This window comes from Colletotrichum destructivum, chromosome 8, assembly GCF_034447905.1.
Source record: "Colletotrichum destructivum chromosome 8, complete sequence".
Classification (NCBI taxonomy): domain Eukaryota; kingdom Fungi; phylum Ascomycota; class Sordariomycetes; order Glomerellales; family Glomerellaceae; genus Colletotrichum; species Colletotrichum destructivum.
The window spans coordinates 2,166,829-2,193,849 of record NC_085903.1 but is presented as its reverse complement, the minus strand read 5'-3'; the positions used below and the strand labels follow the sequence as shown (position 1 = coordinate 2,193,849).

At 56.1% G+C, this 27,021-nt stretch overlaps 9 protein-coding genes across 9 annotated transcripts; 2 read left to right on the top strand and 7 right to left on the bottom strand.

Annotated features, from left to right (window-relative positions):
- Positions 1–195: 195 nt before the first annotated feature.
- On the bottom strand, positions 196–1,963 carry CDEST_12527 (Putative ribosomal protein mS38). The gene is made up of 2 exons (XM_062928683.1): positions 1,322–1,963; positions 196–1,257 (listed from the first exon to the last, which is right to left on the bottom strand). The coding sequence occupies exons 1-2, from the start codon at positions 1,668–1,670 to the stop codon at positions 572–574; spliced, it is 1,035 nt and encodes a 344-aa protein (XP_062784734.1). The 5' UTR covers positions 1,671–1,963; the 3' UTR covers positions 196–571.
- A 216-nt stretch (positions 1,964–2,179) lies between these two features.
- Positions 2,180–3,453, bottom strand: CDEST_12526 (Putative phytanoyl-CoA dioxygenase). The gene has a single exon (XM_062928682.1). The coding sequence runs from the start codon at positions 3,157–3,159 to the stop codon at positions 2,278–2,280; it is 882 nt and encodes a 293-aa protein (XP_062784733.1). The 5' UTR covers positions 3,160–3,453; the 3' UTR covers positions 2,180–2,277.
- Positions 3,454–4,099: 646 nt separating this feature from the next.
- CDEST_12525 (uncharacterized protein) lies at positions 4,100–5,491 on the bottom strand. The gene is made up of 3 exons (XM_062928681.1): positions 5,080–5,491; positions 4,854–5,014; positions 4,100–4,799 (listed from the first exon to the last, which is right to left on the bottom strand). The coding sequence occupies exons 1-3, from the start codon at positions 5,088–5,090 to the stop codon at positions 4,456–4,458; spliced, it is 516 nt and encodes a 171-aa protein (XP_062784732.1). The 5' UTR covers positions 5,091–5,491; the 3' UTR covers positions 4,100–4,455.
- Positions 5,492–7,544: 2,053 nt separating this feature from the next.
- On the bottom strand, positions 7,545–13,966 carry CDEST_12524 (Putative PAS domain, signal transduction response regulator, receiver domain, CheY-like superfamily). Its single transcript, XM_062928680.1, has 3 exons — positions 10,035–13,966; positions 9,049–9,983; positions 7,545–9,000 (listed from the first exon to the last, which is right to left on the bottom strand). Exons 1-3 carry the CDS (start codon positions 12,459–12,461, stop codon positions 8,154–8,156), a joined length of 4,209 nt encoding a protein of 1,402 aa, XP_062784731.1. The 5' UTR covers positions 12,462–13,966; the 3' UTR covers positions 7,545–8,153.
- A 1,611-nt stretch (positions 13,967–15,577) lies between these two features.
- On the top strand, positions 15,578–16,895 carry CDEST_12523 (uncharacterized protein). Its single transcript, XM_062928679.1, has 2 exons — positions 15,578–16,252; positions 16,379–16,895. Exons 1-2 carry the CDS (start codon positions 15,841–15,843, stop codon positions 16,549–16,551), a joined length of 585 nt encoding a protein of 194 aa, XP_062784730.1. The 5' UTR covers positions 15,578–15,840; the 3' UTR covers positions 16,552–16,895.
- Positions 16,896–17,596: 701 nt separating this feature from the next.
- CDEST_12522 (Putative Zinc finger, RanBP2-type, WLM domain-containing protein) lies at positions 17,597–19,649 on the bottom strand. The gene is made up of 2 exons (XM_062928678.1): positions 19,115–19,649; positions 17,597–19,064 (listed from the first exon to the last, which is right to left on the bottom strand). The coding sequence occupies exons 1-2, from the start codon at positions 19,290–19,292 to the stop codon at positions 17,896–17,898; spliced, it is 1,347 nt and encodes a 448-aa protein (XP_062784729.1). The 5' UTR covers positions 19,293–19,649; the 3' UTR covers positions 17,597–17,895.
- A 57-nt stretch (positions 19,650–19,706) lies between these two features.
- CDEST_12521 (Putative aspartic peptidase A1 family, aspartic peptidase, active) lies at positions 19,707–22,707 on the top strand. The gene is made up of 3 exons (XM_062928677.1): positions 19,707–21,575; positions 21,623–22,108; positions 22,175–22,707. Exons 1-3 carry the CDS (start codon positions 21,107–21,109, stop codon positions 22,690–22,692), a joined length of 1,473 nt encoding a protein of 490 aa, XP_062784728.1. The 5' UTR covers positions 19,707–21,106; the 3' UTR covers positions 22,693–22,707.
- A 7-nt stretch (positions 22,708–22,714) lies between these two features.
- Positions 22,715–24,393, bottom strand: CDEST_12520 (Putative S-adenosyl-L-methionine-dependent methyltransferase superfamily). The gene is made up of 5 exons (XM_062928676.1): positions 24,324–24,393; positions 24,210–24,273; positions 24,056–24,158; positions 23,822–23,962; positions 22,715–23,735 (listed from the first exon to the last, which is right to left on the bottom strand). The coding sequence occupies exons 2-5, from the start codon at positions 24,243–24,245 to the stop codon at positions 23,170–23,172; spliced, it is 846 nt and encodes a 281-aa protein (XP_062784727.1). The 5' UTR covers positions 24,246–24,273; positions 24,324–24,393; the 3' UTR covers positions 22,715–23,169.
- A 222-nt stretch (positions 24,394–24,615) lies between these two features.
- On the bottom strand, positions 24,616–26,702 carry CDEST_12519 (Putative amidase signature domain-containing protein). The gene is made up of 3 exons (XM_062928675.1): positions 26,523–26,702; positions 25,062–26,445; positions 24,616–24,952 (listed from the first exon to the last, which is right to left on the bottom strand). Exons 1-3 carry the CDS (start codon positions 26,561–26,563, stop codon positions 24,692–24,694), a joined length of 1,686 nt encoding a protein of 561 aa, XP_062784726.1. The 5' UTR covers positions 26,564–26,702; the 3' UTR covers positions 24,616–24,691.
- Between the last annotated feature and the right edge of the window lie 319 nt (positions 26,703–27,021).

Sequence of the window (27,021 nt, the reverse complement as noted above, 5' to 3'; positions counted from 1 at the left end):
AGAACCTTTTCTGCCGAGCGGTGAGCTGAACGGCGGCTGCACCTTGGTGGGGTGCAGGAACTTTTCCGCTATGACCACCCCATAGCGCTCTTTTGTCTCCACGCCCCTTGGGCGATCACCAAAAATCACACCAGGGGGACGGTAATGACTCAAGAAAAGGCAACTTGGAAGAGGAATCTCTAAAAACACTTGACCGTGTCCTTCTTCCTTCTCTTGTGGAACTAGTAATACACTCTTTTGTTGTACAGGATCTCTCCCCCTCTCTGTCGCACCGTCTCTACCTATGCTCCGCAGCATCTCTGGGGGTTGCAGCACAGTCATCATGAGTGATGGTCTCAGGATGCAAACAGTCGGATGATTGCTATATGATGCAGATCTGTCTGTCTGTTTGTCTCTGTATCTCACTCTCTATGAAGCCCGACGACTGGCCAAAGAAAAAGACATGATACCATCAGTGATGCCTGGCTGAACACCAATTATGAGAGAAACCGTCTGCCCAAATGTGCTTATGGAAAAAGGAAAAGAGAGAACGCGAAAAAACTGCGGGCTTGTATATACAGCCACCCTCAGCTTATATTCTATCCAGCTTGCGGCGCAAGTTGCGCGTGCGCTTCATCAGCTTCTTATACTTCTTCTTCTTCATCTTCAACTTGCGTTGGCGCTTGACGCTGATGGCCTGCATGGTGTCGTGGCCTTGCGCCTCGTCGAACCTCATCTGGCGCAGGGCCATGCGCTCGAGAAACGAGCGGGGGACCTCGTCCTGCATGATCTTGGGGCTGTGGGCGAGCACCTGGACCTGGCCGTCGGCGTCGGTCGTCTCCTCGATGGTGAACATGGCCTTGTAGACGCGGTGGTGGGGGGTCTCGTCAAGCGAGTCCTCAATGGCGGACTCAGCATGCGCATCGGTAGCGCCCATGGCCTCGGGCGCGGGAGGGGGGCGGAAGGGCACGAACTGTCCGGCCATGGAGTTGAGCTGGACGTAGACGCTCGACTCGCTACCATCGGGGTGCTTGAGGTCGATCTTCTGAACCGGCTCGCCTGACGCATCCACCTCCTGGCTCGCGACCGTCATTTTGGCCATGGCGCCCTCGAGATCGTCAGTCGTCCTCGATAGTGTCGAGATGACGTCGGTGACCTTGTTCGCCTTGGTCCGGGGCTTGAAGATGGCGGCAAAGGCTTCTTCCGTCACCGACTTGGGCATGCTGTGGGTCACGGATATCGGTCGATGCAGGGAGAAAAAGGTTGACAATCCCAGGGCTGCCCGTCTGCTCGTCAGTATTATTTCGTCCCCGCGAGTCGGCTCTTTGATGGGAAAACATACCCTCTTGAGACAAGTGTTGTGTGCTGGGCACGCTAGGCAACTTCTGCGTAGCCTCCCTCTCGGCGGTGTCCTTGCTCTTCCGTTTCCGCTTCTCACCGTTGGACTTGCTGCTGCTGGAGTTGGACGACGTCGAGGCATGGACGGACTGGCCCTGGCCGGGGATGTCCTTGGAGCCGTTGTTGTTCGGGCTGGAGGGGCTTGACGAGGACCATCGTCTCTGGTGGCCGCCAGGTCTCTGCTGAAGGGTGAAGGTCGCGGTAGCCGCTCTCGGAGCGGAGGTGCTGAGGGAGGCGACGATAGGAGCCTGTGGTGCCGAGGCGACCACGCGCCGCACCGAGGAGGGCAACATTGTCGCCAGGTGCAGAACTCGAGGGGTCGGCGAGGGGCGACTTCGAGGACGGGTGTTTGAAGGTGGTTGAGAGTGACGCTGGTGTTGCCGACAGAGTCGATTGATAGATGGCAAACCCGGATTTGGCCGCGAGACGGGAAAAGCTCACGGGGGTCCACAGACACCTCGTTACTTAGGCATCCGCTGCGCACAGGCCACCAGCACCTTTTCCCTCGATTTGAGATGAATGGACTCGGTGAGATGAAACAACGTTTACGACGAAAAGTATCAGTTGAGCAACTTGGATTCCAGAAGAGTGACGTCGCTTGGTGTTCCAGAAGCACTTGACGCCGAAAGCGCTCTTTTATCATCGTGGCATCGATCCCTGTCTTACGCACGATGCTCTCCTCTGCTGTCACGGGCACACACGTAACTAAGCGCCGGCCGGCGGCGCACACACATACACATCTTGGCCAAGAACTCGCGCAATCCGCCGCTCGGTTATGACACACCGCCGGTCCGCATGCAACAAACCCAAGACTCTTGACCTTGGAACTCTTGCATTTCTGGCATTACCGCGGCCAGCGTCGGGGCCACGTCGGCTTCGTAACAAGGTCCATATCTTATCTTACCCCTCAAGAGAGTATCCCACTTCCCCCGCTTCATGTCCCATCTCGACCAGCATTCTCCGCATGTTCTTGGCCCTCGCCCTCTCCCTCTCGCCCAACGCACCCAGGTCGACCCTGTCCACCCAGTCCTTGAGCCCGTGTTGGAGCACGTTGCGTGCTCGGAGGCTGCTGCCCTTGACGTGACCCGCGCTTCCGTGCAGTGTCATGCGCTCCTTGTTGGCGACATACGCGCCGCGGTGCAGGATATTGTTGTTATAGAAGACGATGTCGCCCGCCTTCAGCTCGACGAGCAGTTGGTTCGGAATTTCCTTCTCATACGGATCCGCGTTGCGCTCGAGGTCTGTTCTGGCCCTGGTGTGCGAACCCGGGACAACAATGAGGCTGTTATCGTCGTAAAGAGCTAGATTCCATTGTGCCGAATACGCCGGCTTATTGAGCCGGTCCAGCTCTTGTTCCGGGGTGGCTGTCGCCGGAATGTCGTCTCTGTGCCACCGGAGCTCGAAGTCTTGGTCCGGCCGGACAAGCAGGTTGAACAATTCCATTACGAGATCGTTGTCGCTGCATTGCAGAAGCTGCTTAGTAGGCTCTATGACGGCATCCGAGAAGTAGGTCTGGACAAAGATGTCGCTGTTGGGCATATCAGGGTGCATCATGCTCTGCACCCCCCAGATGCCTTGGGGTGGTGCTTCTGGCGTGGCAGTTGGCCACGGAGGAAACTGCTTCGGAAGAGTTCGGACATTGGGCCATTTGCCGGCTCGGGCCAGCGCCGTGGCCTTTTGAGTAGCGTCCCGGAGCTTCGTGAGTTGGTCTTCGGTGAGGATCGAAGACACGACGACAAAGCCGTCTCTGTTGAGGCGGTCGAGCAGACTAGGGACAGTCATCTTGCGTGGGCTATCTTGCCCGGTTGTGGTGAGATGGTGATTGTCAGCTATAAGCACTCCGAGATGTTGCTCTTCGCTGTGTTCTCGTGGCAGCACTCCGTGGGCTCCTAGGTCGGCGCGAGGTCTGCTTGCAACGTTGCAGCGGCCGTCTCCGTAGCGGAAGGATCCCGACCTGAAGTGGGGTGCGGTGAATGAATGGCTTGGTATATTAGACAGTACCACTGTAGCGCGAGTGGTTCGATGTGAGATAAGAACGGCGGGGAGGTTGCCGGGTGTTCCCACCTTGTCGTCGCGATAGAGAGCTAGATCGGAATCTCGGTTGATGCTTCGGCAGACTTGACGTCGCTGGGAAAAGACTTGGCTAAACTATGCAGCGTAAAGCTTGCAGGTTGCATCCCCGGTTGATCGGGGCTTCTTCTCCTCACCTTCCCCGCTCCCGGGACTCATCGGCCGGGCGGGGCTGGACCGGCCACCGAGGCCTCCAGTCAACATTGGTCATTGACGAATATAGAAAACATCAAAGTTTATTAGCCGTTCACTACAGTTGTCAAACCGATGACGGCCGCTGTATAATGAGTTTGAACGGACAGTGGTGTTTCTTTCGCAGCCTATCCGATCAAAGTCCCATCAGAGCCATATCCTCTGCAGCTTTTTCAGCGAACCGCATACGTAACAGCGTCAGCGACAAGCACTACCAACTCAAAATGTCGATAAAAGATTCAATAAAATACAGACAGAAGGCATCGTTAGATCCTTGTGACTGTCGATGAACATTTAGAATGAAAACTCCGAGAAAAGAATGCAAATATGCAGGAAAAAACATACAACACCAGGTATTCGCTGATCGTCACCGACTCAACTACTAATCCGGCCCTCACTGGCTTATCTATGGGAGAGCGGACGGGATCCCGAGTTCTCCAATGGGTATGGTCGTATGTATCTGAACCTAGAGACAAAAACACCTATACTTGTTGGTGGGCGACGATGAGAGAAGATCACGCCTAGATGATGGAGAAATATCAACAACATGCATGCAGATGACATCTCGAAACGCCGCTAGTTCTGCTTTTGCGTTGATACCGGTGCAATGTGTTCCCGCTGGCCCTGCCCATGGCCGTTTGTAACGATTAAATCTCAGTCTATGCTGCTTCTAATGCTCCCAACTCGAAGTCATAAAACGCAAGATCCATGTAGAAAGAAAGACAGCCTAGCTGAGCTCAGAATGACCTCTTCAGATGGGCACTTCTAACAGATGTCTGCCAGTCTGGGGATAGGTCTTCAACCCTTCCACAACACTTATTGGCTGTTCAAGAAGCTAAGGTACGAGTTCCAGCCGATGCTGATGACGTTGACGAAAAGAAGGCGGTGGTGGAGGGGGACGAGCTTGAAGTTGACCATCTGCACAAACGGCCAGAGCATGTAGTTGGAGGTGAGCGCCGTCTTGTAGTTCTTGTCGAGCTTCTCCTGGACCGAGCTGCCCTCGAGCGTGGCCATGGAGGACAGGAAGACGCTGATCATGACGGGGGCGAAGACACCCTGGTCGACAGCGACCCGGGCAAGGATCTCGGCGTTCTTGTTCTTGAGAACAACATTGTGCTGGAGGAACTTGAACCAGTTGGTGGCGATGGGGCCGAAGATGACTGAGGAAGGGAGTCAGTACGAGCTCAATGGCCGCGAGATGGGTGGGCACGTACCACCACCGTACAGGGCCATGCGGCCGGTACGGGCAAAGTCATGTTTCTCGAGACCGCGCTTGTCAACGAGCTGCTGGGCGGTGATGTCACCGGTCGCGAAGAGGACGGCGGTGGTGATGCTCTGGGTGAGCAGCGGGCGAGCCGCGAGTCTCGCTTGGTACCTGGAGGTGAAAGGATTTTTTTAGCAACGCCACCTTGGCAATATCGGCGCTGAGATGAGTCTCACCAGCCGAGCATTGTGAACGTCGCCAGAGGGCAGGCTTAATGGTTGATCCAGATAGGTGATTCAATCAAGGTGCGGGGGGGATGAGAGGATTTCGACGGCAACGATCCAAAGCAGTTCAGCCGGTATCAGCAAGCAGAAAGGGGGCGCGAGCGAATGAATTGACGAGGCAAGTTGATTGGGCGATGAAGCGTAAGAGACGAAAGATGAAGCAGGCACCCAGCAAGGAAGGTGGATGGCGATCGTCAAGCCTGCGAGTTGCACGTGACGATGAAGGCACAGTTTAGTCGGTATTTTTGGTGCGACGCGGACAAAAAAAAATGAACTCTAGACGGCTCTCAGAAAAAGAAACGAACGCGATACGGATACGATGTAAAGACAAGAAGCCAAAGCTGATATCGGTTGGCCAACGGACGGAGGACCACTGTGCTCGAATGGCCTGGGGCTCTCGCTCGGTAAGGGACATTCGCCTTGATGCACACCTTCACCACTAGAGAGCTGCCTATCTTTCGGTATTTCCAAAGACAGCATTCCGCGCCAGCGGCTAATGCAATTTTCGGGGGAAAGTCGAGGCGTTCCACTCCGCCGTTATTGCCCGGGTGCTCCTAGCCATGAGTACAGTCCGGGGTGTAGGAATGTAAATCTGTTCTCGTGATGGTCTTCTGGCTTTTGTTCATTTCGTGCCGAGGCCAGTGGTGGTGAGATGGGCAGAGAAATTTATATGGATGGATGTGCATGCTGCCAGGGAAGCTCATAGCGAACGAAGTTGGGGATTGGGAGAAAGACAGGTGGCCGTCGCGGGACAAACGCCGGCGTCTTTTTGTCCATGGTCGAGACTTGCGGCTCCCATAGTCTGTGGAAACAATCCCCCTCTCGTTGAAATCGAGAAGCAAACCTGTCATACATTACTATCAAGTCAGGCGATCTACATATAGACAATCGCATTCTCAGCACATTTGAACAGTGACTGTTGTCAGCTGTCCGGAACAGATTGCGACCATGACAGCCAGAACGAGAACGCATCGATGTCGGGAAAATCATCTTCTTCGCACCGCTGCGCAAGGCAATCGGATACAATGAAAACGTTTGTGGTTAAAATCAAAAATTGCCACAGCGATGGCCCCGAAGGACAATCGAGAGCGGTCGACACCGCGATGTGCAATGCAGGCCTCCCACTCTGGATGCCGGATTTCTTGATCCCCAGCACCCCCATGAAGGTAAGTATGAAGAAGAAAAGGAGAAGAAAAAAGTTAAAGGACGGGAGGGTGGACGGGGTTATATAGGTTTCTGTAAGTGGGTCCAGCCGCACGCAATCAGTCAACGGTACGTATCTTACGTTCTGAGGCAGCCGCACATAGGACGTTGCTTCGCGGTTGCCGTAGCACGAGATCGTACCTGGGCGACCTCTCGCAAGACGTCGTCGTCTAGGCACCTAGGTACCTAGGCAAGCACGACAACCTAGGTAAGTAGTTGTTCAGATGAATGGTTTGCTCTTCGTGTGATCCGCGTTACAGCTGCGACGGGCTGATTGGCGGCAGCACTATGCACAATTGCCTTGTTTTACTCTTCAAAGCGAGTTCGATTCCTCCGTGCGATGTTAGGAAGTTCCCGTCATGAACCCATCGGCTCCGTGTTTTGAGGCCGTCAAGCGTCCCCAAGAGGTCTAGAGGTCGAGAGGTCATACTTCCCTGCCCAATGCCCTCATTGGTGGGTGGGTGAGTTGCCTGTCCCGGCCATCGTATAGCCGCTCTTGATGGATGCACTTCGCAGTCAGTCGGTCTCGAAGATGTGTTTGGAGGTTTCAGCGTTGTGCTTGTCAAGAAACGGCAGTTCAGCAATTTGGGGAGAGAGCTGGCGGCACACTGCTGTTGACCGCTATTTCCCCTTTCCACCCATGTTCGTCGCTGTCCTCTGCGAAAGACCCAGTGTCTTTGTCTCTTCCAGGTCAAACGTCGCCACCACCACCGCCATCACGACAAGCAATGCCGCCCCTTGAACTCGTTACAAAGCACGAGAAGGTCTACGACATTTCTTCCACCATCGTACCAGCTTGATCCAGCCGGGGGAGGATGGGAGGCTTTCAATCCCAAGAAACAGCACCCGCTCCTTACTCTCTGCCATCGTCCACAGCTGCAGCCTTATCATCTCACATGACGGCAATCTACTTTGGAGCCTGCTTGTCCCTATCCCCTCCCCCATCTCACTAAGCTCCCGAGAATTGCGTTCCTGTGCCTGCATCTCATACGGCCCGCGAAGCAGTCCCACATCGCCGGCTCCAGTTTTCACTCCCCTGGGCACCACTCTTCCGTCCCTCAAATCCTCTGAGGCCGCCCCAGCCCGGACCATCCTTCATCGACAGGCATCCTCTCTCCGGACCTGGCTCCAACAAGTCCAAGCCTCCTCCCGTCTCAGCTCTCGAAGACTCAAAACCGGTTGGTCTAGAGCGACCAATCCAAGCCCTCCTCTCTCTGGCTTTCGCATTGTCGACCGCGCATGGCGTCTGAAACTCGTGATGTAGTGTAACTTAAGGTTCAACCTCTCTCACACTCATAGCCAGCGCAAACCACGACTGCGGGAAGGGTATTAACATTGTCAAGTGAAATTGAATGTTCCTGGACTCGTAAGCGGCAAGTGGCAGAATCTCGTCACTGCAAATCAGCCCTCCCGAGGCGTGCACCGTCATCACGTGTTTGGAAGCGTCCAATTCCGCGAGACCCATTTCAATCCTCGTCTATGCCGGTTCTGAATGTGTATGAACCCACACCGTTACCATCGAGAGAAACACTTGCCTAGCAAAGAAACAGAACAAGACCAGCCCTTCCCTTGGTATCCAGGACCGGTCCGGTTATTGGAAGCTTTTACACCCCCCATATTAGACGCCGATCAAAATGCCGAGATGCAACATGACCTGCCGCGCAACGATCCCCGTTTCCCTGTTTCCGCCAACCATATGTACAGAGCTGTTTCTCCGTTAAAGACGATAAAATAGGCCCGTTCCCTGTGCGCCTCGCTTTACTACTACTGACTGTCCATGATGAGGTATCAAAAGGCAGGAATGCTGCTCCAACTCCTCATGTCTATGATCTTCGGTTGCTTTCCTCCTTTTCCAATTTCTCAACGTTTTCCTCCGTCAGGGAATCGCCCGCGACCACCGTCTGGAACGATTCCCCTCGCCGCGGAAGCTTCTTGCCCCCAGCGGCGTCCATGAGCTTGCCTTGCTGTGCCTGCAAAGCGAGTTCGTCCGTCTCGGACCGTCGTATCGGCTTGATGGCATCCCCCACGGCTGGGGAATCGAATGGCGATGGCTCGTACGAGTTATTCCTAGTAAGAGGCCGAGGCGTTACCGGATCCCCCCGGCTCTCTCTGTCCGGCTCCTCCTGACTCTGGTCTTGCTGCCGACTCGAGGGTGCAGCAGCTTGCGTCGAGTCCGGGGGCGTCGTAGAACTGGGCTGGTCGTGTGCGATGCCAGGAATGTCGGCGTTGCTGCAATGTTCGGCTGTGTCCGAGCAGTCTGACATGGAGCTATCCGACCCCTGCAGTGTTTGTGCTTGTGGCCTCTTGACCAAGCTCCACCGAACCAACATCCTTTCCAACGTCTTGCTTTTGACCGGTTTGGCAAGGTAGTCATCCATGCCTGCTCTGGTGCACTTCTCCTTGTCGCCCTGGATTGCCGAGGCTGTCATTGCAACGATGGGTATGTCCTGTACGTACGCCTTGTACGGGACGTGATGGCGCAGTAGGTGCGTGCACTTATAGCCGTCGATAACAGGCATCTGGACATCCATAAGAATGATGTCTGGCTTGGCGTGCTTGCCTTGTCGTGCCGCCGCCATGTATTCTAGAGCTTCTTTACCATTCCAGGTTGCTGTCACGCTGAAGCCTAGCTTCATGATCGTCTTAGTGGCGATTTGCTGGTTGATGGCACTAAAAAGGGGTTAGCGAGGATGCGGTATGCGTTTCGGGTTCTCTCACTTGTCCTCGACAACCAGCACTCGGATTTTGGCGCGTTCAGATCGTGGCAAGAGCTCCTCGTCCGAAGCTGGCGGCGTCCGGACGGACAGTCGTCGAGAGGGAACTTGGTGCTTGTCCGAGAGAAACTGGGAAGAGTCGCCCGAAGCAGGGGGCGTGTTGAGCAGTTGCTCAAAATCGGAGCTATTGCAGGAAACGCTCATCTCGGACTGGAGCCTATCAGGGATGGAACCAATTTCCACCAATGGTCCACCGCGTTGCTGTTGAGGTTTGTTGAATGGGACCCAGAATGTCGCGACGGTTCCGCTGCCGAGTGTCGACTCCAACGTCATCTCGCCGTGCATGAGCTCCAGAAGGTTCTTGCAAATCGTCAAGCCCAAGCCAGTACCGCCAAACTTCCTTGCTGTAGACGCGTCTCCCTGACTGAATGGTTGGAAAAGTTTCTTCCGGACCTCCTCTTCAATGCCAATGCCGCTGTCCTCGACGACGAACTTGACGACAATGCTTTCAGAGGTTTCCTTCTCCTTCTGAACCGAAAATTTAACATAGCCCTGGTTGGTAAACTTGATGCTGTTGGTCAAGAGGTTCGTAATGATCTGGCGTACGCGGCCGGGGTCCCCAATAACGACCAGATCGTTCTCGACCTCACCCGAGATATCTGAACGGAAGTCGAGATTCTTCCGCTCGGCAGCAAAGCTCAGCATCTTTTTCACGTCCGTGACGATGACCGACAGTGAGAACTGAACTTCTTCAATATCGAGGCGCCCCGACTCAACCTTTGAGAAGTCGAGAATGTCGTTTATGACGGTCAAAAGGGCATTGGCCGACCGCTGAATGTTCTCGACGTACTCAGTTTGCTCGGCGTCCAGCTCCATATCCCGCAGCAGCTCGGCCATACCAATTACACCAGTGATTGGCGTCCGGATCTCGTGAGACATCTGCGTAGCTGTCAGCGTAGTGTCATTGGCAGTTTCAGGACATCAACTCACGTTAGCAAGGAACTGACTCTTCAGTCTGTTCGCCTCTTTTGCGGCTGCCTCGTTGGCCATCGCTTGCTTCTTCTCGCGGGACTCCTCTTCCAGGTCTTCAACCTTCTCCTTCAGCTCACTAACGTCCATGATTACACCAATGACTCCCTCGATGCAAGTCTCATTGGTTGTGATGCCTTCCTTGGACTTTTTACCGAAAATGGGCAGGAATCTTGTGCGATACCACCGGCCATCCATGCCGTGCTCTGCTACCTCTTCGGTCTTTCCGCCTGCCAGGATATCTTCGATGGGTCGCAAGAACTTTGGGCGCTCCCCAGCCTTTAACTGAGGGTTGAGACGGTTGAAGACTTCGTACATGTCTTGACCAACGAACCAGCTCGAGTGAGGGGACGTACTGTCTTCTCCGTTGCTGTCCCAAATCAAGGCACCCTCCAGCATTGTGAGCTTCAGATTGGTGTCGACAGTGAAGATTGTGACTTGCGAATGCGCAAGAACACTCAGCAGCTGTTGTCGGGTGCTCCTAGCCGCAAGCTTCGCTTCGGTGCCTTCATTCACATCAGTGCAGGTTCCAAACCACTTTTCGATTTCGCCAGTCTCTTTGTTCTTCAGCGGAAGTGCTCTTCCCAGCATCCACCGCCATTCGCCAGTCCTACTGCGGCACCGATACTCGGTTGAGTAGGGGTCACCGGTCGCTAGTGAGTGCTTCCATCTTTTGATGGTTTCGGGCATATCGTCGGGGTGAAAGGGGTGTTTCCACCCGAGGCCTAGCGATTCTTCGGGAGTCAGGCCTGTGTACGTGTACCACCGGGTATTGAAAAAGTCGTGGAAACCGTCTGGCCTTGTTGTCCAGACCAGTTGCGGCATCGTGTCACAAATCAGCTTGAAGCGCTCCTCGTCCCGCTCCTTGATCTCGGTAATCTCTTCCGTCATTTTGGTGACATCTCGGAAGGTAACGACTCCGGCCAAGAACTCGCCTGTTGTATCATCTCGGATGGCCTCTCCTAGGGCATCGAAAACCTTCCTCTTGCCCCCGTGGTCAATCATGCCTACACGCATGTTGCTGAAGGGTATCTCGGTTCGCAGTAGGATGGATATTGGATATTCGGTGACATCCAGCTCCCTGGTGAACTCCGCGTCGTATATGGTCCATCCAGGGAGCAGGTCGAATCCGTCCGAAGACTTTCCCAAATCGCTTTCCTGCCGCAGGAGGATACGGGCGGCTCGGTTGGGAAACGTCACACTACCGTCCTTCCACATGGCGAGAATAGGCATTGTCGTGTTGTCGAGCAAGGCGTCCTTCATCAGGATCATTTTCTGCAGTATGGAAGGCGTACTTGTGTGTGCTACTGTCGAAGGAGGTCCCATGGGAGGGAAGGGACTCGATGACAGGGAAACTGCACTAGGGCTCACGCGGAACGAGGGCGAACTAGAGTCGTGGCTGGAGCTGACGGAGGGCGGGTTCGAGTTTGATATTGTTTTGCGGTCGGCCTGCTCCAGAATGCCAGGTTTCGCTACAGCTTTGCGACTCGACACGAGTGACGAGGACGGTGATTGAGAGCTAGTGAAAGTCAAGGTGAAGTAGACCTGATGATCCTCAATCTCCCAGATGGTCACAATCATCTTGGCGTAAACCTGGTGCTCCGAGGCCCCGGCCCGGTTTCGAGAATCGTACCCAGGCTTGCCGAGTTCTTTACGAGAAATGACGACATCCACTACGGCGTCTTTGACGGCCGGCGAGCCCGGCTGGTGATCTGGTAAGGGCGGAGGCGCCAGGGAGTTGGGTGTTGGTGTCGCTTCTCCGCCTTGACCCTGGACGAACATATCGGCGGCGTCCTTGGAGGTTTGTCTCGCACCCATTTCGAGTACGAGTGAATCCAAAAAGGCTTCCCAGCCGACCCACACGGGGCGTCCTTCCTGGATCATGTCGATACCCACTTGGGACAATGATTGACCTCTTAATTTGTCGGCAACAAATGAGTTGTCGTCGCGCGTGTCGTCCGTCATGCCAAGCAGCCTTCCCATGGCTTCGTTTGCGAGCACGACTGTCTTTAGGTTGTTCAGGACCAGTAATGGGACGGGCAGATACTGCATAGCTGAAAAGGCGAGCTGGCCCGGGGTGATGTAAGGCATGGATATGCGGAAAGGGCTTGCGGAATGTGAGCGTTTGCCGTCGGCAGCTGCGAGGTTGAAGTTCTCGCGGAAGAAGCGCCCGCTACTGGTTATGCTCGGTGCGCCATCGCTACGTAGCGAACCGACATCGGATCGCGATGATGTGTCAAAATTGAAGCCGCTGTCTCCAGAAGAAGGGCGCGAGGCGGGTTTGGCAGGATCCTCGGCCGGGATCGCCGTCTGGAGAGGGGTGACTATGGGGCCGTTGCCGGGACCACGGTTGCTGGTGCTGGTGATGACATGTTCGGGGGGTGGCATGCTGGCGTTCGCTTGCGCATGGGAAGTTGCGGCTCGCAAGTGAACCCCGTCAGTGGTAGAGCTCGCCGGTATGAGAAGGGTTAACAAGGTGGAAGATTCGACGTGATAGATTACTTTGCAACCAGGTCAGAATCCCGACGAGGCGAACAAGTCGGACGGGACGGGTGAGGGAGGACGAGGAGCGGGTCGGGTTGCTAGAGTATCGTGGAGGAGAAGAAGAAGGCGGAGTAGAGCATGGCGCGGCGCCTTGTGTGTGTGGGTAGGATTTGTTCGTATGGCGGGTGGGCTTGGGCGTATGTTCTGGACTGCCGGATTCTAGGCCGGTCTCCAGATGGATGGTCGGTCGGTCGGTAGTTTGAGAATGTGCTCTAATTGTGTGCGGTCTAGGCACGGATCCCGGGGGAGGGGGGAGCGATGGGGATGGGGATGTAGACGTGCGCAGCTTCAAATCCGTTAGTTCACAAGCCTCTCCCAAATTGGTCTGGAAAAGAAAAGAAATAGCGATGACAACGACGACAACGGTGGCTCGGGGGTTGCGCCGGGGTTGGATTGGTTGGACAAGGGCGCAAACAGCTGCTATGAGCCTTTCAGCAGCGGACAAGGCAAAGGAGTGATGGATGAGACCTAGGCGCCGCGGAGGGGATTCTCGAACAAGCCTGGATTCAGCTGCAAACAGCAGCGTCGAGGACAGGAACAACTGACAAGACAGCCGAAGGAGGGGTCGGATGGGGGGTAAAGGTGCGAGCGTGTGTGCGACAGGAATTCAGTAGTGGTAGTGGTATGGGCTTACTAAGAAGGTGTGTGTGTGCTATGTGTGTGTCTACGTCCGTCTATCGTCTCGATCGGTTAGACGCGTATGTATCCAAAGCGAGTAACTGAAAAGGCCGGATGACGACGGGGTTGGGTGTTATCCGGAAGTGGTGTGGCGAGCGAGGTCTGGGATTGTAGCGTAGCGCAAGAACGAGGTAGGGAGGAAAGAGAACGAGGAGGAGGAGGAGGAGGAGCGGAAGAACGCTAGTGGGTAGAAGGAGATGATGAAAGGTGGAAACAAGAACAGAAGAAAGAGCAGGAAACAGAAGCACGCTGTAGCTGCAGGAAAGCAGCCTAGGGGCAATGGCGCAGCAGGGACGAGGTCGACAAAGATCGTCAGCTTCAGACACCAGCGCGCAGCAAGTCCGTCTGCAGCGGTCTTGGGCGCCCTTGGCCTTGGCTTCAGGAAGTGGAGACAGATCAAGAATGCCGAAACGGCGCTGGGATAGACAATGGGATAGAAGATGAAATTGTTATGTCGTCAGGAGAGTAGAGGAGAGGGAAAGAGAGGAGCAGAACAAAAGGTAGGACAGGCTTACGAAGTTGTCAGATTCAGAAAAGAGAGGTGATGGACCAAGAGTAAGTCTGTTCGAGATCGGACAGAGTGGAGAAGGAGGCGGTCAAAGGAGGAGGATGGATTGATGGGGAAAATAGGAATCGAAACACAGAGAAAGCGGTATCTGTTGGCATTGGCACTGGCATTAGCATTAGCATTAGCATTTAGCAGACAGGCAGATGGACAGACGACGAGCGAGAAGGACGAGAGACGGGGGCCGTCATAGTCCAAACTTTGTTTAAGTGAAGGTGCTCCCCCCCGGTCGACAGTGATCAAGCATCGGGACAGGAGCCCTACCTACAGCTGGGGCGAGAAGAATAGCTTGCATGGGGCTGAGTGCAAAGGGGAATTGAACCAACTGGGATAAGCACGCTACACGTGGGGATGTCTACCCATTAGGTATCTAGATAGGATATGGTACCGGGATAGGGATTTGGCGGTGGGTGAGGGTGGAAAACAATGGGCGCTTTGACTGGCACATTGGACGGTCTGTATGGAAACTTGAGAGGGACCGGGGTAGGAGATGTCATTCCAGGAATCCAGAGGGTATTGATCTTCAGTGGCCAAAGACGTATGGATACATAACTTACCTGTACTACCTAGTGCGTACTGTACAGTCAGTCTGTACTCCGTACCTATTTTGCCCCCTGCGGGTGATGTACCTGTATGTTTTGCTCTTCTTGTCCCCCTTTCTTGCATACCATGCAAGGCACAAGAGCAGGTACGTCCGCGTCTCTAAAGGGTATCCTTGTATCCGAGGGATTCAGCACAGTCCCGCCCATGGGAAAGTGCATGACGAATGCACAACTTGGGTACAGGAGAGCATCGGCTTTTGGGGAAAAGCATACAGGTAAAGATACGTACCGAAGTATCCGTAGAGCCACCACCACTTCCGTACTTCTCCTTGGCTCTTCCTCATCTTTTCCCCTCTCAACAGCGGCCAAGTGCAGTGGACCTCCTCGAGCGGTCTGCTCTCCCAGTGGGGTTGTGCGCCCTGTGGTGTACCTGATGGACAACTCCCCCATGACGCTCTATCCACTGGGCCCCGGTGGACCGTAATCGACCTGTCCGCTGTGATCGCTGTTGCTCACGCGCCAGTTTCTGAGCTGGGTACCTCGACCACGCCCCGTCAGGGAGTCTCCCCGTCGCAGAGGCACTTCAGCAAGGCTGTTTTCTGCCCACCACGTTCGTCATGCCATTCCGCGTCTCCCTCATCCGCCGTCGACCGCCCGGGATGCATGCCAACTTTTTGAAGCTTCCAGCCTCTTTTTCCGCGAGGGAGTTCCTTGGACTTGGCCACAGCTCAGGACACCAGGCACCGCCAGCGCCGGCTTACTTCCGGGTGTCAACCGTCCCTTACCAAGTCGGGGACCCTCCTTTTCGCCTTGCAAAACAGCCCCAAGCTCCTCGGGAACCGGGTTCTGGCTCGCCCTTTCTTTCCTCTGAAGCCAAGTAAGTACCTGATCGCCGACATCCCCCGTTACGCTTTCAGAGTGCCCCGAGATGCTGCAGTCTGCCGCAGTTCTACTGTGCAACAGACTGGCAGTCAAACAGCTCACCTCTATGCGCCAAACCGACTCGCTGGCATCTCACTGGCCAATCTTTGCAGCTTACCCCTTCTGGGCGCATGGGATCCGCTCCGACGGGTGTCGTTGGCACACACACGTCCACAAATACCCACAAGAGCATGTGCAAGTATGCGACAAGAAGGAGAAGCAAGGGGAATTAGCCAGCCGTAAAACTGAACGAACCCAAAGGGGCGGGATGGGAAGCCCATCGGAACCCGTGTCCCTCGTATGCAGCCGTCACCTCGTTTAAGAACTCCCTCTCCCGCTCTCATTGTTCCAAGATCGACTGTAATGGACGTTGGAATCCCTTCTTTGTAGTTTACCTGCGATGATGCCCAACCTCAGACACACGACAAGACTTCTGTGCGGGTGAGCTAGGCTTACTCTACTTTCTTGCCTTGCTGCCGTGTAACAATGGCAAGTTGGTCTGCTAAAGTCATCAGCCATGACGGAAGAAGGGGACCCGGTCGACGAGGCGAACTTCGAGGACGGCCAACGTGAGCTTCTCCCATGGGACTCTCGAAAAAAAGAGGTGTGGGAATTGGGCATCCTTTCCAACTCGAGGAAAGATGACCGGACCCTGCCTCTCAATTGCTGCAGAGCGCAGACAAAAGAACCCCCCTACCCCGGCCTAAGGGGAAAAAATACCTACGCGGTACAACACCACGAGTCTCTCTTCCTGTGCCAGCACTCGGGGCATTTGTCATTCCCTGAGCGACACAGCTTGCCGATCCTTTCTTTGTCTTGCTGCGATCCGCGTGGCTGGCCGGGTCCGTCAATGTCAGGTTCTGTCCCATCGGCATCCCCAACCATCAAGGGGGGAAATTCCAAACTCGGTTTGTCAGTTGATTGTTTCTGTGAGTTGTCTCAGTTCTTTGTTGTCATCGTTCAGCATGTTTCGGCTCGTTTTCCTTGTCGCCCCATAGAAGATACAGAACCGAGCAAACCACCTTGGACATTTCTGTTGCTGACGAAAGGCGGAGATACTGGGTGGACACCCGCCCATTACAAGACAAATAAGAGTCGACTTGCGCCGTCCTTTCGTCGATACCTTTTGACCGACGACGTGGGTAGAAATCCGTCTCTGGCAAGGGGACGTTACGGCGTCCATATCTGTAGACTCTGGGGAGGGCAGAGCTTGGTAGCGGGCCTGTAGGCAGGCCTTGGCACCCACCACCCCTTGTCGCGAGCTGTTCTCGCTATTCAGAGACTGGCGATGCCCGGGCTGGTCTCATCATCGTGCGCATCTGCTGCGACGATGTGAGCCCATGAGGGGTCCATGAGGTTGCAAAAGATCGTCAAGAGTCCGTCAGAGGCAACTTCGCCTTCCATCTACAACCGTCACGTATGCGGCCGATCCCGTCGGGTTGGTCACCATCGCATGTCCTCGTCCAGTTACCAATGTTCAACGAACAATGGCACACTACTAGGCACGCCGCTTAATTGCATGTTCGCGGCGGTGGCCATTTCTGCTTGACCCCTCAGCATATGCCGCAACACAGATCTTCCTTCGGGTGAGCACTTTTTCGGCATTACCCCCCCCCCCATTCACTCAAGAGGTCCAGATATACTTGGACAGGGTTTGCCCTCACTACGCTGGATTCGGATAGACGCAGCAAAGAAAGACAACTGAAAAAGCGAAAGAAAAAAAATGGCTCTGACCCATCTCCGACTGGCGTGGTTTGGTGATAAAGTCTGCCCTGCGTCTAGACTCACGGGCACCCCATCGATCGTAGATCTACCACCTTAACGGGCCTAGTCCACAGACATTCGAAGCGTCTAGACTGGGGAAAAGCCACCGACTCGACATGGGGGGCCCCCAGTGGTTTTCTTTTCTCCATATCGGTGCGCCTTCTGTGCCACCAGCCCACCACTCACCAGAAGGGCCGCCACGGTGTGTGATGCAGATCATCTGACCCTGTCGCTACCGGACGAAGGCCAATCCCCATCGTTGGGGCACGACCCGAGTGCGGCTGTTGGATGTTGTCGTCATGATGACATAATAATAATCCATGCCCGTGGGTGTGTGCTGTGAGCGCTGTGAGAACTGCAGCCTCTCAAACACACAACCCAGGGTGGCTGGCTGGCCGTCGGAGGAAAACCAGCATCACTTTGTAGAGACTTCCGTGCGATGGCGCGCCGCTATGTTTGAGATATGCTTGGTGCTTGCCGCCACTCATACCATCTACATGATGACTCGTGTTCTTCCATTGAGGCGTCCTTGTCAGCATAGCACCAGGTTACAAGAGCAGCGTCTCTCAAGTCGCCCCGATTCTTATGTCATTTCGGCCCGAGGGTGCCACACAGTCCTGTGTCTCTTACACTGGCCAACAGAAAGACAACAGGTATGCAGCATATGTACTACAGGCTCTTCGACCTCGTTCGAATCGCAAGGGTATCTATCGGCGATTTCGTCATTTGGACCCTGAAGGATCCAGAGGAACAGGAGGAGGACCCCTTCTCCTCAGACCTCGCTTCCTCCGACATCCCCGCTCTTTCATCAGGCTGAATCGTCCTTCATCACCCCACAGGTTGAACACGTCCACCACTGTCGTTGCATGATGGTTCCACAGAACGAACATTGCCAAATTGGCGCTGCATGTACAACTGAACCTGGTACGGGTGGGGTATCGACGTTTACCCTGCCGGTCCTGTTCGACCTCCTCGGCGAACTGCTCGTGAGGTCGATTGTCTCCGGCTCTGTTGGAGTTCTCGCCGTTGCGGCTGCCGATGCCCGCTGGCGTTCGCGCTTTTCGGCATTTGGTGTCCACACCTTACGTTGAGGATCTTGGCCGCGTTCTGTCCCACACGCGTCACAGCAGAGGAATGTTGAGGGGTTGTGAAGAGTGCATACCCCGCATGTCCAACCGCGCTGCGGCGCCGACTGTGACTGTGATGGTGGTGCAGGAACGATTGGCGGCCGAGTATCAGGACTCGGCACCGGCGGAGGCCTTGTTGCCGGCCCTGGGATCGGAGGAGGAACGCTTGTGCTTCTGGCTACGTGGTCACCGTGGTCACCGTGGTCTCCCATGACTGAACCGCCGCCGTTACCGGTGGGGTTCTGTGCGCTCGGCGGGATGTAGTAACCGCCGTAGCGCTGACGCTCCTCTTCTTGCACCAGTTCCCAGAGCGCCTGCGCGATGGCGGCCTCGTTGGCGGCATCCTCCTCGGCCTGGGTACGGAAGCCGTTTCTCGTTGCTGTCTCGGAGATCTGTTGGATCTCCCTGTCGTTGTGATTGGTGTTGCCACATCCCTGGAGAGTGCTATTCCTCCGTTCGATAGCGCCAACAATTGTTCGCCGGATGTCCGAGCCGAGGCTAGGCCCAGAACCACCGAGTCTCCGCCCTGAACCAGCCGTCAGCGAGCGTCGCTTCTCAGCTGCTGCCCGAGCTAGTCGGCGAGCCTCGTGCATGGGTATCCGGCCCCCTCCCAACCGTTGTCCTTCTGAGAGGAAGCCTTCGCCGGTGTATCCCTTGCGTATAAGTGCCTCGTGTTCGTCTCGTAGTTGGTTCCAGAGCGCATGGAAGTTGCCATCGTGAGGTCCGAAAACGATGTGGGATAGCTCGTGAAGCATCGTGTCAACTACCTGTTCTATCGGTAGGAAGAGTGATCGGTCACTAGGGTATCGTAGTCGGACCAGAATCCTCTGGCCTCTGTTGATGTTCAGACCTGAAGAACAATCAGCGGCCAGTCAAGAGCGACGAGGATCCAATGCTCACCAAGAAGATTTGCTTGATCTGGGTAGAACTCAGCGAGCTCTCGCACCTTCCAGCCTCGCACCCGCATAATGGGCTTGACCAGAGAAGCCACTTTTTTCAGCGTTTGAAGAGCTTCGCTTGCGCGTGGGAACTCCGCTAAGTGCGAGAAGCTGAGGACGAGCGCGTCGTGTTCAGGCATCTTGGCTTAGTAACCTGTCGTCGACAGAGAGAGGAGGGATGGATGCGACCCGTATCGCCGAAAGAAAGAGAGGGAAGAAATGCCGACTGAAGTCACAAATGACTGGGGTATCGAAGGACAAGAAGAAGAAAAATGTCAAAAGGGAGGTTATTCACATCGTACACTACCTATGTACGCAAGCACCTTACGCAGTAACAACACGTACCAGGACGCGTAAGAAGGTTTGACGCCTTCCAGGGGCTTTCCGGGGATAGGGCGTCTAGGTAGTCAAGCGGTGAATATTGGTATGTCACTCCTCCAGAAGGGAGAATGCGCCTGGTGGGGTGGCGGGGCATTCGATGACTAAGCCAAGCATGGCCCTTCTGGAACCCTCGCCTGGCTGTGTCAACTTGTGATTCAGCAAGCAGTCAACTGCCACTCACCTTACCCATGAGCACTAATTGGTAAGTAACCCTTCATTCTTCGAAACGGAACCCTGAATCAGTGTAATTCCGATGACGTGCCATTGGCTAGCCAACCGAGGCTTTGGCATGTCGGAATGGCCAGTACATGTCAGATGGGCCTTGAGCAGCAGCAGGCTTTGATCGAGAACAAAACAAGGCAGCGAGCGGCATAGTGGAATGATTAGCCTGCAGCGATCGACTTCGCCAAGCAGTGGCATTATCCTCCGTCTGCCCCTGGCCTCAATTTCAACGACATCTCTCGAACACGCCCGGTTCATAACTGGAGCAGACAATGCTGGTTGCACGTTTGCCAAATAGGGTTGTGTGCGGAGGGTTGCTTCAACAACGGGGAACGCGAACATATGCCTAAGAACCAAGACGTGACGGCCCTGCAAAGCAACGCTCTTATGGACAGCCATCATGTCATCCCAGGGTGCCGGCCGAGGAGCCAGGAGATGTCCTATCTCACCACATGGGCCGTCGAGTATGGATGGTGGTTTCAGTTTCGCATGAATCCCGCACATCCCGGTCAACTTCCGCGCCGAACAGCTGCGATCGGTTCCCCATTATTAGACTTTCTACTGTCGTACGGCAAACCAGAGAAATCCTCGACGTAGCCGCCTTTCATCGCATCTCTTTTCCCGACTTCAGATGATGGATCTTGCTATTCCTCTTCGGTATCAACCGACGACATCGACTCCATTACTCGGCGAATCCTGCTGACGGACTCTGGATGCAGTATGGGGGACTGACATGCCACCAGTGTCACCCCGGAATTTCGGCATCACGACGAGGGCGTTCCTGGGGACAGGGGTCTCATACCCGACTGACAGTGTTTCGGGAGCCAAGCATACGGCCATCTCGGCCGCCTCCCGCTCCCTAAGGGACAGTGTCCGGGAAAAAGCCTTTGTTTTGCGGGAGACGTGAATGATCGACTGTCGCAGGTCGCCTATGGATGGATACGCCGTTCTGAGAGGCAGCCTTTACAGCGGTTCCTTGGGCGAAAAGTCAAACGATGCTGCCTCTGGTGGTTACGTCAAGCCCCTGTGTCAATGATTCGGGAAGTGGGATTTCAGTCTCTCTGTTGCGATTCGCCATTGCGTAGTTAGTGATGCGACTCGCGGCGGAGCATTCGAGCATTTCGAAACCGTTTCCTAGGTCGATCTATGCGTTACCTCAGTGGGAAGCGAACTTGGCGAAAGCTTGGTTTGCTTATTTCTCCGGGGCCCTCCGCACTCCCAGGCCGTTTGTTTGGGTTCCTTGGTTGTCCGAGTATTGTCGTCCTTCGAGTCTTATTGTGTTTTGTAGAGCTCCGTGAGCTTTCCTCCTGGTTCCATTCCTTCGCCGGGACATTCCCTTCTCTGGGTGACCATGCGGTTCACCAACTCAGCTGCGGTCGCAGCAGTTATTCCCTTCGCGGCCCGTCTGGTGGATGCGGCGCCATCAAAAATGGAAATCGCTACCCTGGGCGGTGCGGCCTTTCGAATCGAGCAGGTTCCCAACCCTGATTTCTACTACGGGTCGCGACGAGGGCCCATCGCTTTGGCCAGAGCCTACTCTAAGTTCGGACAGCAGATCCCGGACGATCTTCTCTCCCTTATCGACCAGATTCTCGACGACCTCGGGCTTTTGAAGGGGGGTAAAGGTGTACACAAGGGAGGTAAAGGGAAAGGAAAAGGGAAGGGCAAAGGAGGCAAAGGAGGCAAAGGAGGCAAAGGAGGCAAAGGAGGCAAAGGGGGTCAAGATGTGGGAGCTGGAGGCTCGAAAGGCAACGGTACGGCCGCGGCACCCGGGGGAGGTGGAGGAAGTGAGGGAAATGGCACGAAGACCCCTCCCAGTGGTAAGTCGGTATGTGTCTGCGTCTTGGCCACGCTCACAATCATCAAGGGGAGGTCGCGGCGATCCCAGCCGAGTTCGACAGCCAGTATCTCTGTCCCGTGCAGATCGGCACCCCGCCTCAGACGCTGAACCTCAACTTCGACACCGGGTCGTCGGACCTTTGGGTTTTCAGCAGCGAGACGCCCATAACCCAGGTGGCCGGGCAAGCCATATACAACATCAGCGCCAGCTCGAGCGCCAAGAACTTGCAGGGGGCGTCGTGGTCCATTTCCTACGGGGACGGTAGCTCGTCGCGAGGCAACGTCTACATGGACACCGTCACCATTGGAGGCGTGACCGTCGAGAATCAGGCCGTTGAGTCGGCGAACCAGGTATCGGCGTCCTTCTCGAGGAACAAGAACCAGTCTGGGCTGGTCGGCCTTGCCTTTGGCAACATCAACACCGTGCAGCCTGCGAAGCAGAAGACCTTCTTCGAGAACGCCATGAACAACCTCGCGATGCCTCTTTTCACGGCAAACCTCAAAAAGTCGGCAGGTAAGTCTCGGCCCCGCGTTCATGCCGCGTATTGACCCGGAGCGGCCCATCTCACATTCTTTCTAGCCGGTAACTACAACTTTGGCTTCCTGGATCCCACCGAGTTCACAGGTGAAATCAATTTTGTCCCTGCCAACACGACAGCCGGTTTCTGGCAATTCACCGCGCAGGGCTTCGCCGTCGGCTCCAACGGCAGCGCGCCGACGTCGGCGCCGCACGAGGCCATTGCCGACACAGGCACGACGCTGATGCTTCTTCCCGATGCTATCGTGTCGGCGTATTACCAGCGGATCGCCAGCGCAAAGTTCGATTCGACCAACGGCGGCTTCGTGTTCAACTGCGGGGACCAGATCCCCTCCTTCACGGTCGACCTTGGGACTTACAAGGCCGTTGTCCCCGGGGAATTTATGAAGTTTGCGCCGGTGGACGGGGAGACCATTGAGACGTCGACGACGTGCTTTGGCGGGATCCAGAGCGCCGCGGCGCTGCCGTTTGCAATCTACGGGGATGTGTTTCTCAAGTCACAATACGTCGTATTCCACGGGGGGAACAGCCAGCTTGGGTTTGCGAATAAACCTTTGTGATAGACGCGGGTCGTTGGTTCCTTACAATGGTAGATGGCGTGGAAGAGTGTAGTTTGGCGGAGGTTGTTTTTAATGATAGACAGACCTCAATGTTCTTTTGTTGCTAACCCCCCCTCCCTTGGTTCTCATCTCTGGGAACGAGTAAGCTTGACAAATATCTAGTTGGGCCGGTAGTATAGTCCCATGAGTCCAGCTCGTACAGGTGAAACAGTCAGGTTCGTCAGAAGCAGGCCAAGACTAAGGGCATTGAGACTGAATCTCTACACCGTTTCCGAGAAGTCGCAACCCGACTTCAACTGCCGCATAAGCCCGGCCCCTTGTTGACGCTGGTGTTCTGCTCATGTGGATCAAGGAAGAAGAACAACTAGACGTGACATGAATCTGTGGGAAAGAAACTGACGGACCCCAGTTGGAACCGGGACAAGAACACACCTCGGTAACTCTTTCGTCTTCCAGTCATGGTTATAGAAACCCAAATCACAGCTTCCTCGCCAGGCATCTCAGCCTCACATAGCTGATCATCTCCCCGTCCCCGGGAATTTTGCAAACGTGACTCAGGACATCCACAACCTCCCGGACGGCCTCCTCGCGCTGCCCCCCTTCCTCCGGCACCGCGTCCAGCAGCACCTTGCCCATCAGCCGCACCCATCCTTCGACGCCGCCTCTGTCCGCCGTCGTCGGCCGCCACTCCCTCTCGACCCTCTCGACCTTCCACCCGCCGACCTCGCGCTCCAGCACGTCCGTGAGCCACGCCTCGTCCGGGAAGAACCAAGGGTCTGCCTCGACGGCCTTGGGGAGGCCGACGCGCCGGGCGACGGCCATGACGATGGCCGTCCGCATCTCGGCGACGTTGCCGAGCCCGCCCATCTCCAGCGCGAGGGTGCCGCCGGGCTGGAGGGCGTCGCGGATGGCCGTGAAGACGGGCACGTGTGACCCGGGCGGCCGGAGGATCCAGTGTAGCGCCGCGTTGGAGAAGGCCTTTGTGAAGGTCGGGGCGTGTAGCGTGGGCGTTTGGGACGTTGCGATGCGGGTCGCGTCGAGGACTGGGTGAGTGCGCACATGTCAGACCGCTTCCATCGGGATGGTGGATGATGGATGGATAAATGGTTGAAAGGAAGAGAGAGCTTACCCTCGAACTCGCAGTTCGACAGACCCGCCGCCTCGACCGCCCTCTTAGCGGCCGAGATCATGGCCGGCGAGGCGTCGATGCCGTGCAGCGAGCCGCTCCCTTGCGCAAGAATCTTTCCGAATTGCACGTCGAGGATTCCGTCTGCTCACCGTGTCAGGATAGATTCGATATTGGGTGCACGTAGCGAATTGGAGTTCTGTTAAGGAGACCAGGAACAGGAGAGGGGGACCACACCGCCACAGCCAATGTCGAGGATGACATCGTCCTTCTGGACGTCGAGCCACTGCACCACCTTGGTGGCCAGCTTGGGCACAAACGAGGCCGAGTGCTGGTATGCCTACGCCGGGTTAGTCCCCGGTCGTCAAGTGCGTGAGGCGATGAGACTCGCCTCGGATGACCAGTTGTCTTGTTTCTGGTCGGCCATGATTCTCCCGGTTGCAGGCACGATAGTGCTTTTTTGCTTATAAGTGTTGCTCAAGTTCAAAGAAAGGAAACCACCCACCTTCTTATATACTTCAGTCCCGACCTGGCGACTTACAACTCTCGGTTTAAGTGGGATGGATGCGTTGATGGCGGAAGGGTTGCGACGACTCGGTCCGATCTCGGACTTGGTTCCAACGTACCGCCCACTATCGCCCCCGCATTGTTGACAACCGTTACCATCCGCAGTAGGGAATATCCGGCTTACATTGCACTTATATCCAGTAATAAAGGTTGAGAGTCATGTATGATTATCCCCCGCGGTACGTTTTGCCTCACATCGGTAGCGCGGCCGGCGCGCGGCGAAATGGCATGTCATGTCACTCCTTGGATTATATCCATCTAAACTAGGTACCAAGACATAGCTTTCACGGCCCGAGCATCGGATCCTTAGTCAATCTCCAATAGCGTGTACTTGTCGTCACCCAGGGCGTCCTCGACCCTCTTCATGATGGACAACACCTTCTCCTCCTCCAGCCTCCTGCCGACGACCTGAACGCCGACAGGCAGGCCGTGCATGTCGCCCGCGTCGTACAGCTTGTACGCACCCTGGGCTACGCCGTTGAGCTTCCTGATGTTGAAGTTGCCGGGAAGCTGGTCCAGCTGCTTGTCGACGTGCGTCACGGGGATGACGCCGGCGGTGTAATCGAGCTGAAAGGCCATTTAGTTCAAGAGCGCCATCGCACAACGTGTGACAAGACAGAACAGAAAAGGGAAAACCCAAAAAAACAAAAAGAAGAAGAAGAAAAACCCAGCTTACCAGATTGAAGAGAAATGTGTATCCGCAGCTGCTCACAGCGTCCCTCATCCCATCGTGCGGCACGGCGGGCGTCGCGTTCGGGGGCGTGATGAGGAAATCCACCCCGGCTGAGTCCCACCAGCTGAACCACCGCGCCCGGTAGGCCTCCCTCCTCGCCACCAGCTTCCAGTTCTCGGAGGCACTCTGCGGGCGCCAGTCCCTCACGAGTCCAGCCCAAATGTCGTCCCGCCGGACGTATTTCACCCATAGGTAGTACAGGTACCGCAGCGGGGCCGCGAGGTCCATCAGGGACTTCATCCGCGCGGCGCCCGGGTCGTTCCATTCACCCGCGCGGAAAAAGGTGGCGAACGTCCGGCACCCGTCAGCGTTGAGCGCCAGTGACGCGATCTGAAGGCCCTCGTACGGCGACGGCGGGTCGATCTCAACGATCTCGTGGCCCTCGCGGCGCAGCGCGTCCTCGACCATCTCCAGCGCGCGTCGGCACGCCGGGCTCGGGTCGACGACGCCGTCGGTGCGCATGACGCCCACGCGCAGTCGTGGCTTCGCCCGCCAGTCCTCCTCGACGTCGGCCTTCCACGGCATCGGGTGCACGCTATAGTCGTACTCCCACGGCCGCATGCCGACGACAGCGCGGGTGAAGTAGCGCAGGTCGTCGAGGGTGCGGGCCATGGGGCTGTAGACGGACGGCACGCCCTCCTGGCCGGGCATGCTCGTGCAGAAGCCCAACTTCGGCCAGCGGCCCGTCGAGCAGCGCAGGCTGTAGCAGCCGGAGAAATGGGCGGGGGCTCTCACGCTCCCGGCGACGTCGCTGCCGATGCCGATGCGGCCACCCATGGCGAGCAGGGCGCTCTCGCCGCCGGTGGAGCCGCCGGGGGAGTAGCGGGCGTTGTGCGGGTTCGTGCAGCGGCCCCAGACGTCGTTGGTGGACTCGAAACTGAGGAGGGTGATGGGCAGGTTCGTTTTGACGTAGGGCACGGCGCCGGCGTCCTTGAGGAGGCGCACGACAGGCCCGTCGGTGGGGGTCTTGTTACCGACGAAGCTGCTGAAGCCGACGGTGGTGTCATAGCCGCCGACGACTATGGTGTCCTTGAGGCTCACGGGGATGCCGGCAAGCGGGCCCTTCATGTCGATGGAGCCATCGTCGACCCACGTCTCGGCGTCGGCTATCATAACCTCGGTGAGGCAGTTGGTGCGCTCATGGGCCCTGAGAGCGACCTTGCCGTACGTCTTGAGGATGTCGATAGGCTTCAGTATCGTCTTGTGGACGTCCTGGACGAGCTCCTCGATAGGTCGGTCCAGGATCTGGCGGTCTTGGGCCGTGAAGGGGCCATGGTACGCCGTGAGGCGACGGATCCTGTCCGCGCGTTCAGACTGCTTGAATTGGCTGGGGCAATAGTGTTAGTGAAAACAACCCTCGGTGTGTTCGGTTAATGACCGGCATGAGAGGGGGGGTTATCAGACCAGTCACGACGGTGTTGGAGATAGTCCAATGGGTAGACCATCTTGGCAGAGGGTGTGTAAGCTGGCAGAGTTGACGATCGATTGTGAAGCTATTCCGAGCTCATCGATCCAGAAGGTCGAGCGAGGTGAGATGAGGGTCATATGAGATGATGCAAGATGCAAGATGAGAGTGAAAGACTGATCCAGGGAGAAGGTGAGGTATGCAATAGATACTTACACGGTCACGGGGGACGCTGCCGGAGTCGCGGGGAAGCCCCGCTCGCCCCCTTATCGGCCACTGCTCGCTGGGGTAAAGGGCGTAAGGGCGCGGTTGGCGGTTGGCGGCGGCGTCTTATCTCTGGCCCGCTGATATCCGCCTGAAACTTCCCTGCTGGGCAGGTAACTTAGCCCCACCTGTTCTCTCCAGGGGAGACCCGCGTGAATTGAGGTGAGCCAAGATGCATTCGAGCGGCTGCCGGAGCACAGGGACGTGTTTCATTGTCGACCACCCACGAAGTGA